This window comes from Orussus abietinus, unplaced genomic scaffold, assembly GCF_000612105.2.
Source record: "Orussus abietinus isolate OABI.00-Male unplaced genomic scaffold, Oabi_2.0 scaffold474, whole genome shotgun sequence".
Classification (NCBI taxonomy): domain Eukaryota; kingdom Metazoa; phylum Arthropoda; class Insecta; order Hymenoptera; family Orussidae; genus Orussus; species Orussus abietinus.
In genome coordinates this window covers 25,253-42,667 of record NW_019394616.1, presented here as the reverse complement: position 1 = coordinate 42,667, position 17,415 = coordinate 25,253, and the positions used below count along the sequence as shown (strand labels likewise).

Sequence of the window (17,415 nt, the reverse complement as noted above, 5' to 3'; positions counted from 1 at the left end):
AGTGATAATGGAAAAGGAATTGAAAAATCTAAGTATACAAGTTTAATATTATTTATTGGTGTAGAAAATGTACTTCTTTAGTAAGTTTATTTCGTACTCTTCGGTTTTGTAACTTAACCCTTTTAGTGCCGGAGAACGATATATCGTCGTTGTACAAGGGCTAACAACTTCGGCCGGCACTAGAAGGGTTAATATTATGCATTTTTGTTTCATGATGTAGTCGTAATGTAAAATAACCTTTGAGTATATTTTGTAACAACTGAATACCATGATTATTCTAGGGTTCCTGGTCAGTAAAATGTTGTGCTATTGGTTCTATTATTGAAAACGAAATAGTTTGCATGGTAATTTTGATTAAAAAATCAGGAACATTCCTTTGAACATAAATATTGTATTTATCTTTGAAAATGCGAAACATTTTTTCTGCCTGTTGGCATACCATAACAATGAGAAAAGATGGTGTAAAAAGAATGCCTCTGAGTTTCCTATTAAGAAGATCCAATCTTAAATTATTGCACATCAGAGCATTTCTGCAAATTTCACACGAAATACAGCTTTACAACCATTTTGCCACAAAACCAACAATGTATGTTACAATGTCCTCAGTATATGTTGTCAGATGCCATGCTTCTGATGGGCAATAATTGTGATCACTTTGTTTGACAATATTTAAATAGCCTTCAGATAGCATCAAATCTTCTCCAGCATTATTTCTTGTTAAGGATGTAATATTTTCATAAAGAATTGATGAAGCATCTATACTACTGGCATTATTATATTGAACGGGTTGATTCGCTATTTTTGAATTTGATGTTGAAGCAATGCTGAGTATATACATGTATGTAGTTTAAAATAATCTTAACACATTGACAGCCGGCCCCGCGAAAACGCGGGTTTCTGAGTCTGTCGCTTGAGCGCCGGCCCCGCGAAAACGCGGATTTTCTGAGTCTGTCGCTACATTGCCGGCGCTCAAGCATCAAATGTCTCTTAGGTCGCCGGCTGTCAATGTGTTAATTACAAATATTAGTCTAATAGGACTATATTGAACTGAATTATTATTTACAATTATTTAATCTTTTAGATAATAACATATTTAATATACTATAGTTTTAAATATTATTTTTTATATATTATAGTAATATAAATTATAATTATAAAAATAGGCACAACAAAATTTAAACACAGATAAATCAAAATTAAGTTCTGCTACAACTTACCAACAGGAGACCCACAGTACTTTGAGATAACTCTTGTTTTTTTTGCAATTCTTCTACCAGCAGCAGGATCCTATCTTTTTCTATATTTAGCTATTTGCATCGTTTTCTGCACACCTGAAGTCGATTTTTAAAACTTGAAATCTTTTCTTTAGCAGCCTGAAAATACAACCGTGCTTTTTTTGTAGAATCCACATCGCCAATGCTAAAATCTCTTTCAAACATTTTTTTCTAGATGACAGCTGAATAATATTTTGCACTTGCGCTTTAGCTTCAGAATTTACTTTACTGTCTGTAACATTTTGGTCAGTAAGTACCACCTCCTTTAGGATTTCTCTCTGATCGAGAACTTACTGGCTCACCTCCCTTGGAAAACAAAAAATATTATGCCTAAATTACACTAACAGACTAATGATTCTAGTTGTTAGTGAGTATTGTTTGAATTACTTACTCTGTCGTATTATGTGATTCTTCTTTTAAAAAAGATGGTGGTACATGCATGGGATTATACTTTTCGACTTCTGGACGGAAGATATTTAATTGTGGTACAGCACGTTTTTTTAATAATGTAGCTCTTCCAAATTGCTTTGCCATAAAACAGTCCTTGATGAAATGCTGAGAACAGATGCAAGAAGCAGCATTCAATTTAAAATTTTCATCGTTTTTTATATTAATGACTGAAAGCCAATCATCTCGCATTTTGGTGTTCTTAGGGAATCTAAAAACATTAATATCAAATTAACATAAAAGTTTACAATTAAATGAATAATTATTAAGTTTCTTTATGAAACATTTTAAAAACATAACCTTAAATTCAATGACATTTTCTTTACTTCCTCAAAAAACGAAGAGGTCGCGGAGCGCGGGTTGCCGGGGCTCTTCTCGCTTTTTGCACCACAATTTGGCACAACGCATCTCCGACCCATCTTATAATTTGAAAATATTGGTGAACTTTACCACTTTAGTTTTAATCTTATTATTTTGTGTACTTCCCGATCTTTACACGTACACGACGCACACTAGCGTATCGTCGGCTCACGTGGTACATTCTGGTTTACCCCTTCCACTCCAATGCGAGGTCTAGATATTTATTGTCTAAGATTTCCTCCTGTCCGTACTGCCCTCTCCGGCCGCGCGGCGTACTACCGGCGGGAGCAGCGCGGAATTTGAAGCGACGGAAGGGCAGAATGGATTTCCTAAAGAAAATAAATATTAAAAAAAAAAACAATTAATGAGAATGATTTAAGTATTATTGTGGAGCGTCCCTGACCCACCTAACGTAGTTTTTGTTAAATGGTAATTTACAGAATTTTTTAAATAATATAATAAAACATGTTTTATTAACTGTTAAGAAGTTTCTTAGCGATTTAATTGTTCCATTCACTGAACCGAAGTTAGAATATTATTTTACCTTAAAAAAAATAGTTTCTAAAAATATATACAGTGAAATGCAGTAGGAAAATTTACGATGGATCCACTTTCGGACATAGAAACGAAATCGTGATTTCCCGTCTCATATATTGTGACGTGGTGAAATTCACCACTCGTCACAAGGGGTGAATTTAAAGCCGGAGTGCGGAGAGGTCCCCTTGGCAATCGTTAGGTTAAGAGTTTATATAAGAAAATAAGCAGAAAATTGTCGATAGGGAAGGGCGTATGAAGGCGCTGCGCACCGGCCGGGGAGCGCTGACATTTCAAGGTTCGAGGAGACGCGCGAAGCGTCATGCGATTTAAAGAACCTGCTGCCATCGGCCGGTGGCCGACCTAATTAGTCGGCCTAGTGACCAGGGGGTCGACACTCCTTATGGGAGAGGTGTAACGCTGAAGTTAGTTCATCTACTCCACGCAAAGACTGCGCTGGTGTCGTGACTTTTCAGTCTAATAGAAAGAGAAGAACAGAGAAAAAATTTTCTAACCAATAGCAAGAGACTCCAGAAGGCGCAGCGTAGATGCGCATAAAAATAGTCGGGACAACTGAACCAAAGTGAACCTAACCTCGATTAGTGGCAATATTTTCACAAGTTTCGATTACCTCGAGTATTAAATCGCTAACGTGAGTTTGTCAGTAATAGTGTAAATCAAGAACAGTTTGTAGTCTCTTACTATAATAATTGTAATAATTAAATGGATTAAATGCGATCTATAGATTAATCCATGAAAGTAATCATAACAAAAATTAAATTTGTATAGAATTTGTATATTTATACATTCATAATAATTAATATTCTTATCTTAATAAATATGTGACTTTTTAACTAATGTTTAATGTAATTATTTCAGTTTTTACAGTGATTTAAAACAGGCATTGCACCACTGACACTTTTGTTACTTATTTTATGTTTAATATACTGTTTTCTTACATTTGTGTGTGTCAGTTTAAGCAACGCCTGTTTTGCAAGTACTTTTTAAATCCCGAAAATATCCCTTCGTTTAATAAATGAATTTGAATAGCCCGCCAAATAATTTAGTTCGCGAAGAAGGTTTACTCCACCCGAAGATGGCAGTAGTGCATAAAGCGTTACACCCCAATACATAGCAGTGTCGACCCCCTGCTAGTGACCCACTTCGACGGGGCCAGAGGGCAGGTCGGCTCTCGGTCCTAGGTTCGGCAAGGCCCGCTAAGACGACATCGAAACGGAAAAGGAAGTCCCTTTTTTTCTTTTTACAAGAAGAAAATCCCTACCGGACACCCCCGTCCCCGGGGAGGGTCGAAGGTAGTGTGGGGCTCGCACCCACTAAAAACTCCTCGGTGAGCGCCTTCAGCGCAAAGGGGCTACGCGATCGGTTACGCAACCGCCCCCCCCCCCTGCGCCATGCCCGTTACCGGACCGGGGAGGACAGAAAGTCCCCCCAAAAAAGAACAATACCTCTAACTTTGCCGGTGAGACGGGACCACACCGCCCCACCGGGGTCGCGATCCGATTTGTTCCGATTGTAGATTCCATAGTGAACCAGGAAGAAATCCACGCTTGCCTGTCTTACCGAGCCCCCGTACCGCGAAGTACCGGAAGGAATTCCGTGGCTGCGTGCGCGCAGGTCGCGGTGGGCGAGGATAGAGTGCCGACCGCGGGCCGGCGCCATCCCGATTGCACAACTCCCGGGCGCCGAGCCCTTATCAAGGCACCAGGGGGCCCAAAAAGTCTTTCTGGCCAGGCGATGTGCCCCGTAGGTCCTCCTACAGAGGGGGATACCTCGTTCACCGCGATTCATTTTCGTACGTGCTTTGTTGCGTCCCGCAAGCGTTCGTCCTGTTCGACGGGCGCCCCCCCACCTTTTCCTTGTAACGATTATCACGTGCTATCGTGGCGCGAGCCTTGTAGAGTGGCCCGGAAATTAACCGCACCGACCCTCTCCATCATCCAGCTACCGCCGAGGAAGAGTGTCGACGGACTCGACCCTATTCGGTTGGCTCACCCCCTCCTTCCTTTTACAGTCCATGTGTCACGTTTGTCAGACAACTGATATAACGAAATATTTGCCATTTAAATTTATTTTTGGGTGTTACGGGGCTGTTCGTCCGTCGCGAAATATACTGCAACTCGTTGCCATATAATGTCATTTTGCAAGAATGTCAATTCGATCCGCAATTTAAAACTTCCTCTCTAATTATGGTTCAATCTTTTACTGTCGGAGGTTTAATGTTTTAATGAAGTCAAAATTTAAAATTAACAAGAAATCCTGTGGTTTTCTCATTGCTTCATAAACTTATTTTTCATATTAAGGTTTTCCAGCGTTATTCGTTCAATCTGTGCATACTTCAATCTATTGACTACATTTTACAGTAATGTATTTGAGGTCAGGTTGAGAAAAATTAAACCATCCATTTTCTAGCAATTGATTTCTTTTTCAGTGTATTATTTCTTTGAACAAGTTGGTTTCAATTTTAGATAACTGACAAATATCCTTGAATTCCATTAAGAAGCAACTTAAAGGCTGAACCATAGTTTTGATATAATTTCTTCTGTAGATGCCCCAATAGACTCCTAGTTGGGAGTTAATAAATACAAAAAATAAGAAATATTAGGTCGACACTCAAGAAACAAGTTTTTTTTTTTCGAATAGAAAATACAGTCTGCTATTAGGAACACCATGTGCAATCCTCATCAAACATATGTTTTCTCGTATTTTTTAGTAAGCCGAAAAAAAGGAGAGTAAATTCATTTAATTTTCAGCGTTAAATGTGGCGAACTCAATAAACCAGTTGACTCAATTTAGATTTGGCGCTATCAATTCTGTTTCAGTCAAGTTTGGAGTTGATTTAATAAAATGTGATTTTGCACTAAATGTAAGTTGAACCAACTCGCTTAATGAGATCACCATATTTAACTCAGAAAATGATTTGAATTTACTAATTTTGTTTCCCGCGCAGAAGTAAAACAACATAAATCTAGAAATTCATGAAAGAAAACATAAATGCTAGTCTTTGTGAATGTCTCAAAATACATTTTGTTTTCCTTAAAAATAAGCAGCCAATATAAAACTTTATAAATTTCTTTAGTATCTGTCAAAGTTATTTGGTCCCGTTTTTCTCGCTCGAGTACAGTCTGAAACATTTCTTGGGCGTCATTTTTATACACTCGATGGCCAATCTTCTTAACGTAGTTTCTAACCATCTTTTCCCGATTCGCCCCGACCAATACACTGGAAAGTAAATCAATTGCTAGAAAATGGATGGTTTAATTTTTCTCAATCTGACCTCAAATACACTACTGTAAAATGTAGTCAAACGATTGAAGTATGCACACATTGAACGAATAACGTTGGAAAACCTTAATATGAAAAATAAGTTTATGAAGCAATGAGAAAACCACAGGACTTCTAGTTAATTTTAAAATTTGATTACATGAACACATTGAACTTACGACAGTAGAAGATTGAACCATAATTGCAGAGAAAATTTTATATTGCGGAACGAATTGACATTTTTGCAATATGATATTATATGCAAACAAGTTGTTGCGCATTTCGCGATGGCCGAACAGCCCCGCTACAGACCAAAGTAAATTTAAATAGCCAATATTTCGTTATACGAATTCTCTGACAAACGTTTCACATGGGGGGTAAAGGGGTGGAGGGGGGTGAGTCATTCGGAAAGCGTTCGAGTCCGTCAACACTCAGCCTCGGCGGTAGCACGAGGACGGAGGGCCGGTGCAGTAAAGGGACTGCATATTTGTCTCTCTATATATCCGCCCTCGAGGTCGTGTGTCCGAGTGAGATATCCTATTTGATGCGTTATCCATCTAATAGAGTAGCGACAGACTTATGCGTCCGGGCTTCGAGTCCTGACCAGAAAATGCTTTCGCGTTGGCGTGGCCGGCACGGCTCGGCTGCCGACTAGGGGCTCGAGGGGCCTGTCGTTATCGTTTGCTCCTACGGGTCGCTATGGCTTCGTGCTTCCATTACCACTCTCAAAACTCCGGTCTCTGGCCTTCCACCCCCTGCTGCAAGGGTATCAATGTCGGTTCCCCCATAAGCGGATTATTGTCAATGCTTTCACGCCGGCAAAGAAGACTCTCTTTCTGCCCCGGGCTACGGCCTCATTCCCTCCGGAACGTCGTTCTCCCTTGCTCTCTCGCGAGTCTTATGTCTCCCAACGGCGTTCTCCCCTACTCTCTCGCGGGTCTTACGTCTCCCGACGGCGTTCTCGCTTGGACTCGTTCACCCGGAGGCCTTATCGCCCCTTCCTTCCAGGGCTCATAAGGTGGAGTGTCATTTTGCAACAACCGTGATCAAGTAATTAACAGAGGGAAAGGAGGATCGATTCCTCAGCGAAAACTGTCGTCCCGGACAACCTATGCGGTCTACTCGTAACTGTAACCTTTCATCGTCCCTGCTTTATTATGACATGAAAATTGATAAACCATGTGGAAACTGAAACATGATGAAATTTCAGAGTTCCATGGCTTAATATAAAATAAATTGAAGGCATTGACATTAAATTAAAATGATATAAAGAGAAATTTTGTAAAAAACGTAAACTAAAATAAGCACAGTAAATAGAGGAACACGATTAGAAAAAAAATTGTACATTTCTGAAGGAATTGACATTCTTGCAATATGAAATTATACGCAAACAAGTTGTAGCATGTTTCGCGACGGTCGAACAGTCCCGTTACAGCCCAAAGTAAATTTAAATGGCCAATATTTCGTTATATGAGTTTTCTGATAAACGTGACACGTGGAGGGAAAAGGGAAGGAGAAGACCAAAATTAAGTTTCCCTTCATCGGGGCCGGCTCGGGGCTCGAGGGTCATTGACGTGGCGTTCTCTCTTACTCCTACGGGTCGCATAGGCACCGGGCTTTCTCTACCACTCTAAAAACTCCTGTCTCGGGCCTTCCACTCCCTGTTGTGAGGTTCTCGGTATCGGCTCCCGATAATCGGATTAGCAACGATGTCTACACGCTAGCGAGGAAGACTTTCTCTCTACCCCGGGCTGCGGTCTCGTCCCATCCAGAACGGCGTTCTCCGTTGTTCTCTCGCGGATCTTATGCCTCCTGACGGCGTTCTCGCTTGTCGCCGTTCACCCTCGGGCCTTATCGCCCCTTCCTTCCGTGGCTCGCAAGGCGGATTGTCATTTTGCAGCGACCGCGATCAAGTAATTAACAAAGGGAGTGGAGGATCAATTCCTCCACGAAAAATGTCGTCTCGAATTAACTGTGCCATCTAGTCGTAATGCTAACCCTCCGTTGTCCATGCCGTTTTTCGGACACGTAATTTTATGACCTGTATTTGTATTTAAAATGCAAGTAAACAATTTAATTTCATCTGTTTTTGCCAATGTGGTTATTTCGAGTTACGCGTGTTGTTTAGCTTTTTCGAGAGTTGATTCAGTTGATAGAACACGTATCATTCTGATCGACTCTTCAAACGGAAATAGATTCAAAATCGGTTTTAAATTGGAAATCCATAATAGTTTATTGTTCATATTTCAAATACGAAATGGAAATGGGGTTTTACGTTTTGGATACCTATTTCGAATGAAATCAATTCGTAAGAGTTACTCCGATTTGCGTTTATAATTAGCTCGTATAAGAAAAGTCTTTCTTATGTTTACGGGTGCTCATTTACATGCTCATTTAATCATTTACGGGTGTCTATTTGTTCGAGGAATAGAAAGAATGGTGTAGAACGTAAATATATAAGAGACATGAAACCACGATTTCTTTTCTATGTCCGATAGTTGATGCATCGTAAATTTTCCTACGGTATTTCACCGTATATATTTTTAGAAATTATTTTTTTTAAGCTAACATAATATTCTAACTTCGGTTCAGTGAATGGAACAATTAAATCGCTAAGAAACTTCTTAACAGTTAATAAAACATGTTTTATTATATTATTTAAAAAATTCTGTAAATTACCATTTAACAAAAACTACGTTAAGTGGGTCAGGGACGCTCCACAATAATACTTAAATCATTCTCATTAATTGTTTTTTTTTTAATATTTATTTTCTTTAGGAAATCCATTCTGCCCCTCCGGCGCTTCAAATTCCGCGCTGCTCCCGCCGCTAGTACGCTGCTCGGCCGGAGAGCGCAGAGCGAACAGAAGGAAACCATCGACGGATTTCAGTGTACGTCGCGCGGACGTATAGACACGTATAGAGCAGTACGGACAGGAGGAAACCATCGACGAATGCCAGTGTACAATTGTGGAACCATCGCTTAACCTTTTAAACGCTCTAATTTGGCGCTTCAGATTTGACCATGGACATAAGAATATATGGACGGCGCAAAGCCAGGCGGGCGAGTACCGGAGTAAATAAGGGGAAAACACGTCGGATCAATGGGAAGGTAGCCTTATTGGTCAGCTAATACTTCACCTTCCTGATCGGTTCAGATTTAGTTGGATTTAGTTGTCACCGATGAATTCCGACGTCTCCTAGAAGTCCATTACTTGGTTAAAATATATACAAAATAGTTCCGCTTCGTGCCACTTGGTCGCGCCACTGTCCACAAAAATGAGTTTTGCTAGGATATGGGCGAGAGAAGTGAGGACGCGAACGGGTTAAAAGCCGGCGAGATGGGAACAAGCTTTCGACTCAAGGAAAGTGGGAGCGATAGGCGGTCCCTAACTAACCGAGTAGAGAATCAGGTAAAGACTAGGTTAAATCGTTATACAAATACATTGGGTCTTGAGATAAGAATCGAGCACTTTTGGGCGAAAGCGCACAGAGTTATTTCAGCTAAATTTTTACCGGTGGTAGATATAATGCAAGAAGAAAAGACGGGAGGAAATTCACGTGGCTTGAAGAAAATGTAATTAAAATTGCAGGATCATTTTATCTTATTAACTTCCAGTAGGTATCTACAATGATTAGGAAGCATTTTTTAACAATATAAGACAGATTTTCAGTCGGAAATGAATAAAAGCAAAAAAGATGTAGCGACAAATAGAGGAACATTACTCTTAAGAGGACAGAATAAAATTTTCACACAAGGATATGTAAAGCACGCCAAATCTGTTGTGATGTTATATTAAATACATAACTCCCAAAACAAAATCCTGGCAATTAATATTCCGACCCTTTGGTAAAGCCACAAATAAATAATATGAAAAGTAATCTGTATCTCGTATTCACTCAAAGCAACAGCACAATTTTTGGGCGCCAGGCCCTCAAAGGGCCAATCCGGTACCCAAACCGCACGGGCCCAATCCGTTGGGGCTAGCCACCAGCATACGGGAGCTCGCGAACCAGCGATGAGCCACCCAACCCACCCACGGATTCGCACCAGCGTAACGCCCGAAGGATCGGTCATTCAACTGACTGAAAACGAAAACACCAGAACGTCCCAGACACGTGACAATCGAGCGGAAGGTAGCGATACGAGACGAGATACTGTGTCGTTGACGACGAAAATTGATCGATCTAGCTCAGTACGCCCAAGCGACCATGGAGAGAGCGCGGTCCTTTCGAAAAAGAAGGCCAGGGGCGCAATTAAATTATTAACCTATTTATTAACAAAAAAATCAAATGAGTCTAATAACTTCAAAAATGGCCACGGTCGGGCCCGCAATCCGGTACCAACCCGGGCGACGGAGCGTGCGCTCGCGTTCGAAGCGACGGTCCGCACGACGATGCGCACGTAGGGGAAAACGCAGCTCTTAGTCCGCTGAAAATCCGAAAGAATGTACGCGAACAATATACGGGATCATTCGCATGCCAATACTCCACGGAACGAAATTCAATCGGGGGGGGGGATTACGGACAAACAAAATTTTGCGAAGGAAATTAGTTAATTAGAGCGAACGGGCTGGCGGTTTATAAATTACACTCGCCACGAATTAGGAGTTTCGGTTCCTTCAAGACACCAAAATCAAAACAAAAAAAAACGTAAGAACCAAGGAAGCAATTCCTAACTTGTCGGCGCAAATCAGTTACGCGAGATACGCAAAGTTTCGGACACCTTACATTTTCATACTTGATATTCGCTCGGAAATAACTCGAATCCGACTTTTTATAATCGGATTGAGATCACTAAAATTCGACAAATGGTTGAATCGGGAATATTCAGTTTTCGTTTTATTTATAATTGGAACTGTTAAATCGCAGGCAGGCATGGTTCCATAAGAATTTCACAGCAAATAGGCCGATTCTTAATTACAATAAAAAGATCTTCGCATTGGGTCGCTTAAGGCAGCATTTTTACATCGCAAGTTCGTATTCGATTCGCGCTCGAGACAGCCCGAAAATAGTGAGATGCAAAAGGGTTTCAAACTTCGCGAATAGACGGAATTCACTGAGCAAGTGCGGTTTGCACTACGCAATAAAAAACAAGATCAGATCAGATCATCAGCGGTGCAATCTGGAAGACAGCGGTTAGCGATTCGGAAACGTCCAGTCAGCTCGACGCTCGTAGACCAAGAAGGCCGGGTTCTCTTCGCGGTCCTCCGGGTGGGCTCGGTGGCTCCTTGTCGGCAGCTCGAAGTTCTTGATGATTGACCGCCGTTGGCGGCCAATTGACAGCGGTCAAGCTCGGAATTTTCTTAAATTCCAAGAGCTGTCGGTCGCGGCGTGAGCCGGCCCAGCGCGCGTGTTCGCACGTTGGATTTGAAGTCGCGCCCTCGGTCCAATCAGGCGTGCTGCAGGAGCGCGACGTCATCCAGCTGGCGGCGAGTGCTGTACAGGGGCGTAGGTCCTCGGAGACTCGGTGGCACCCGTCCTGGGCTCCCTGCAGCCAAGGTTCCTCTAGCTGTAGCCCGGCGGTACCGACATCCCTTGATGCATGGCTCCCGGGTGAGGAGACCAATGGGCCCTTCCGCCCTGGGGTCACCGCGCCCTAGCCTCGGCGCAGAAGGGCGGCGCAAAATGGGACCCCCCCTCATCACCCTTCTATGGACTCTATTACGCACTATGTATATCGCGTGGAGTGTTCCGCACTACATATAATAACGCGGGTCCCAAGCTAAATGTTCACTTGGGTAATTCTAATAAAAGAGTGGGAAAAAGTGAAGTCAATTTATCGAGATCTACGATAGTACTGAGCTTTATTATCTAGTTTAGCCTTTCTGGGAGCGCTAGTTTGTCCCAAATTCTTGATGGGGCTAACAAGGCTTATATGATTGAAAAACAACGTTGGTCAATGACCTGTGAAGTGGGAAAGTTCCAATTTGTTTTGGCCGGCCATACTGTGGATGCGAAGAGCTCGCCGCTCAATATCCCGGAACGGATCGTCCTCCCCCTGTTGAGAGTGTTGCGATCAACCTCCCTGGTTACCCGGGCTTCTTTCATCTTCTGCGGTTGGAAGTAACGCGAGTGCCTTCATGCTCCTGTCCAGCACTCCATTGCCTGTCTTGACAGGCACGACCCGCACGATGCCATCTTTGCCCGGGTGAACTGCGTTTATTCGACTCAATCGCCATTGCATGGGGGGTATTTCATCTTACTTTAGTATGACGACAGAGCCGACGCGGATGTCGTGGCTGCCTGAGGTCCATTTTCGCCTTCTGAATATCTTCCTAGGTAGGTAAGCGATTGGTGAGCGTATCGATGTGGCTAATTTCAGATAGATTCGTCAATGCATCTCCGATGAGAAAGTGGCCGGGTGTTAACACCGATATGTTGTTGGGATCGGATGACATGGGACATAGCGGTCGTGAATTAAGGATGGATTCTATCTCAATAATGAACGTATTTAACTCTTCGAAAGTGAAGAGTTTGTTTCCAATGACACGGATCAGATGATGTTTGAACGATCGCACAACGGCCTTGTCACGTCTGGGAGGATCGCAACAGGGAAAAGAAATAGAAGAATTTTCTTTTGGAAAATCTAAATTTTATTCTATAGTAATAATTTCGGGGCCCCCTTGGGAATGATTATCCTCCACCCGGCTTTCCTCTCCTGACTTTTGTACGGGAGGCAAATCGATCGGGATTAGCCTCCATTTAGGTATCCGTATTTCTACGGACGAAAGCCTGGGTGGGACTGCGCGGTCGGTACTCCTCGGGGTCGAGGCTTCGATTAGCGCCTTGATAGCCTTAAGGCGCCGCGGGGAGAGGACGAATTGGGTGGTGGATTTTCCGATGTCTGTAGGTTCTCGGGCGGCCTTCCGTTCCGTGCGTCGGTGGGGTGGTCGCCTGGTAGGGCGTTTAGGGCGCCCCTCTGCCTCCGCGAAGGTTTTTAGAAGAGCTACTCTCCTCCCCGCCCGCCTAACCATCTACGAGGAAGGTAAGACGAAACTTAGGGTTATGTGGAGATTGGTGGTGTAGCGTGCCGTGATGAAAGATAGGAAAACGGGGTAGAGGGGATTCGTATATGGAAGGGGGTGCGTGACCCAGCCCCCGCGCCCTCCTTACGATTGAGGAATTAAGAAATTGAAGGGAATATCCGAAATACAGAAGGGGGTGCGTGACCTAGCCCCCGCGCCCTCAGTATGATCGGAATGGAAAAGGGGATAGGGTTTATCGTGTATGGAAGGGGGTGCGTGACCTAGCCCCCGCGCCCTCAGTATGATCGGAATGGAAGGGAAAAGGAAATAGAGAAGTCTATAGGCCCCTCAGCAAGTCCTATGCGGACCTTTTCGTTATTGGGATTTTAAGGAAGGAAGAAAAGAAAAGAGGGAGATTTTGTTAGGTTCACAAGGTTTTATTAAAGGAAGGTTTGGGTTTACAAGTGTAAGAGGTGTGTGTGTGTGTGAGTATATGTGTGAGAGTGTGCTTATTTCTAAAATACCTTGGTATTTCTGGAGTAGATCTTCGAAGATTGAAATTTTGATCGAGTGAACTATTCGAGTGTCTAAGAACTGTTCGCGTGTCTAAGACCAACTCTTCTGTCTAAGGAACAACTCTCGTGTCTAAGAAACAACTCTCGTGTCTAAGAAACAACTCTCGTGTCTAAGAAACAACTCTCTACGCGCTCGCTGCTTAAACACTAGCTTTTATATGATTTCCACCCCCGACGTTTGAGGCCCAAAATTCGGGTGAGGGTAAAAGTCAAATTCCTATTGGTTTGTTTAGAGGTGGTGGGACTTGGAAAAATTGTTAAGTGGACAAAAATGGGTAAAAGTAGGAATTGGAAGGCTCTAATTGGAAGAGGAATTGGAAAATTAGGATTTCGGGGGATGAGTGGGATTTTGGGACTCTTGGTTGGAGGGATTGGCTTGGAGTGGGGAAATTTAGGAAAAATATTGCTAGGAGAGGGAGTTTGACGTTACCTTTTTTTTGGAAGACTAAATGTTTAAATCTCGAACCGAATTTATGGCCTCGCACGTGCAGGGGTGGTGTCGGTTATCGCGGGGGTCCCTGTTCCCTATCTTAGATTTTATGAGTCTTCAAGTACAGGGACCCCGCTGTCTTACTCGCTATTTCCCGGGGTCGACGGGTCGCGGGACCGAAACAGGGTGGCCCCGAGTTGCTTGACTCTAAACAAAAAATGACATGTTTACTGTTTAAGTGACATGGGCCTCCCGGTCTCAGTTCGACGCGCGAGCCGATGCACGTGCAGGATTATATATATATATTTATTTATTTATTAAGAACGCACGTGCAGGAGGCGTTACGCGGGACGTAACAGCCTCCCACACTCCTCCGAAGTGGGGTGACAACGGCGGATTGAACTTTCAGTCGATTCCTTGATTGGTGAGATGGATGTGAATTATCGTATTATTGGCAGTGTTTTGTAGCTAATATCTCCTTCAATTTGTTGTTGGCTCCCACAAAGTTAGTTCCGTTGTCGGAACTGAAAAAAAAAGCGGGTTTACTCCTTCTACCTGTGAGTCATTTGAGGGCTCCAAAGAATTCCGCTGCACTCATGTCACTGCATGACTCTAGAAGAACCGCTTTGGTTGACATACAAATAAATACTGTGACATAGACCTTGATTTTATTCCTGTTCTGAAATTTCTTCTTCTTTATGTAAAATTGGCCGCGATAGTCAGTCCCCACGTTTAAAAATGACCTGGTGGCTCCGATGACTCGTGACTTCGGTGGATCGCCCATGACATATTTGGGAGTGGTCGGATTTGCTCGAGTACATCTAACGCATCTTCGTATGATCTTCAGTATATCATTACGCCAGTATATCATTACATCCAGAGGCCAATATCTCGGTCGAACAGCATATAGTGTGTTCTGCACATCGGAATGTAAGTGTTTCAAGTGATAGTACCTGATGATGAAGTGTGTTACGTGCTCGCTCTTAGGTAGGATGAGCGGACAACTTTGTGTAAATGTGATGTTCGCATTTTTCAAACAGCCGCCGACTCGTAACAATCCTTGTTCATCAACGAAAGGGTCGAATGGTGCCAGTCGATTTTATCTCGGCATGTCCTTCTCGTTGTGTGTCCTGAGTTGTTCAAAATCGTTAGCGAAGACTCTTTCTTGTGCCATTCTGATGAACTACTGATGAGCAAAATGTATCTCTTTAGACGTTAACGGACGTCTATTTGTTCGCAGTATTGCGTTGCTTGATTTAAATCTGAAACAAGTGGCTGCAGTATGAATAAGCATGGTAAATGATGAAAATCTTGTGAAATCAAATGGATTAGTGACAGTTTGCAGACAGGTTAGTTTTGCTTCCGTATCTTTAGGAGGAGGTTCAATTAGATTTGGTGGCCACGCCCTCTCCTGGTCATTTAACCAGGATGGACCATGGAACCACAATGTGTTGGTTTTGAGTTCGATTGGTTATTGTCCCCGAAACAAGGCGTCTGCGGGATTGTCTTGAAATGGAATGTGTCGCCACTGGCATTGGTTGGGGTCTTGTATATCGGACACGCGGTTTGCTACGAAAGTTCTTATTTTGTTCGGTTTTAATCCAGTGTAATACGATTGTGGAGTCGCTCCATAGTATGGTCTTTGATATAGGGATGGTTAATGCTTGTGCCACGATGTTATGAAGTTTGGAGAGGAGGTGAACTGCGCATAGTTCTAATCTGGGAATGTTGATTGTGTTTAGTGGTGCGATTTTTAAGTTCGTGCATAGTAAGGCGATTTGTGTGTGATTAATTGAATCGACGGATCTGAGATATGCACAGGCTCCGTAGCCAGACCTGCTGGCGTTGCAGAAGCCGTGCAGTTGGATATCGACTGGATTGAATAATACTACTTTACGATTTAACCGTAATTCGCCTATAAGGGGTAATTGTTTGCAAAAGTCAGTCCAGATCGTATTAAGGTTGGCTGGTATGGACTCGTCCCAATCGAGTTTTGTTTCTCACAACCTTCGGATAATGAATTTTGCTTTAAGGAGAACTGGGCCCAATAATTCCAAGGGATCACAGATTGCGGCGATTTTGGACAATATGGTTCGTTTGGTGATTAAAGTTCCTAGGTCGATTGTATTAGTATTGTAGGCAATACTGTCGCTACCAGAATCCTACAAAATGCCGAGTGTTTTTGAAGTTTTGTTATCATTCAATAGCAATTTTTGGTTCCTGTGTTCTAGGGGAATACCCTATAGTATTCTCGGGTCGTTGGAAGTCCATTGACGAAGAGTCAGTCCTCCTTCCTTCAATAAATGAGTACTTTCTTGACGGGCGGTTATAGCTTCCTCGACTGAGTTGAAACCAGTTAATGGATCATCAACGTAGAAGTCGTTCCTTAAGATACGTGCTGCGATCCGATATTTTTCGGGTCGTCGATGGCTAGTTGAAGGAGGCATCGAATGGCTAAAGAAGGAGCAGATGATAAACCGAAAATTAATGTGTTCAGTTCGTAGGTGAGCAGTTCTCCGTAGTCGTCACGTCAATGTACTCTTTGATATTTCCGATCTTCTAATCGTACTGAGAATTTTTTCGATATTACCGCTTAAAACGTAATTGTACTGGCTAAATCGTAGTATCAATGTAAAGAGGTCATCTTAGTTGGTGGGTCCGACCAATAACGTTTCGTTTAGTGATAGCCCGGACGAGGATTTGGTTAAGCCATCGAAGTCGATTCTTACTCTGATGGTGGCACTACTTTCCTTGAAGACAACGTGATGTGGCAGATAAAAACCAGACTCCGTAAAATCCGAAGCTATGGACATGTGATTGAGCTCTAGGTATTCTCTGATGACCGCGGTATATTCATTCTTGAGCTGAGGATTTTTATGTAATCTCCTTTCCAAGGTGTAAAAACGTTTAAGTGCGCTCTCTCTCGACTCTCCCAAAATGTTTCGTTTGGAATTGAAAGGAAGCGCCACGGTAACTCAACCGGAGGCGTCTCGAGAGTAATGATGCAGGAAGTACTCCTCCGCGGCCTGTTCTTCTAGCAATTGTAAGTTTGGTGTAGGAATTTCTTCGATTTCCCAAAATCGGCTTATACCGTTATTGAAGTTCGATAGGTGACATTGGTGTTGTGCTGATGTCGTCGACCCAACGATGGTACGTCCTAAAACCCAACCCAATCATGTCTTCGGGAGGTACAGCTCTTGCCCGAATTCTCGTGACAAGTTGTATTGTCCGATACATAGAAGTGATTGAGTTGGCTCGGAATCCAACAGCACGTCGATCGACGCCGGTTTGTAGAACTCTGGGTCGGCGAACGTGACGTTTTCGGAATCGGTTACGCCTCTCTGGAAATCACTTGACTTGACGTGAAGTCCCTGATCTTGGACACGGTCAGAAAGTTCATTAATTTCTTGTACTTCCCGTCTCTCGACTGAAACCATGCTGTGATTGCGTCCTTGATGAACTCAGACGCTTCACTTAAAGTTCCCATTGGTATAATGCATCGTTTTCTCGATAATTTCAGAATGGCGGCTAGGCGCTCGATGATGA

General features: G+C 42.9%; 1 protein-coding gene across 2 annotated transcripts; it reads right to left on the bottom strand.

Moving 5' to 3' along the window:
- Nucleotides 1-35: 35 nt before the first annotated feature.
- LOC105702499 lies at nucleotides 36-2,210 on the bottom strand. 2 transcript variants are annotated; one of them, XM_012430106.2, is made up of 3 exons: nucleotides 2,022-2,210; nucleotides 1,666-1,932; nucleotides 36-1,580 (listed from the first exon to the last, which is right to left on the bottom strand). In XM_012430106.2, the coding sequence occupies exons 1-3, from the start codon at nucleotides 2,138-2,140 to the stop codon at nucleotides 1,565-1,567; spliced, it is 402 nt and encodes a 133-aa protein (XP_012285529.1). In that variant the 5' UTR covers nucleotides 2,141-2,210; the 3' UTR covers nucleotides 36-1,564. The 2 variants fall into 2 exon arrangements, with proteins under 2 accessions (XP_012285529.1, XP_012285530.1); XM_012430107.2 differs by having other exon boundaries at nucleotides 1,666-1,829; nucleotides 2,048-2,210.
- Between the last annotated feature and the right edge of the window lie 15,205 nt (nucleotides 2,211-17,415).

Excerpts from the sequence above, each read along its gene's own strand:
- LOC105702499 (XM_012430106.2), bottom strand. The coding sequence starts at position 2,140 with ATGGGTCGGAGATGCGTTGTGCCAAATTGTGGTGCAAAAAGCGAGAAG. Across the intron at positions 1,933-2,021 it reads AAAATGTCATTGAATTTAAG|ATTCCCTAAGAACACCAAAA; the intron begins GTTATGTTTTTA and ends TAATGTTTTTAG.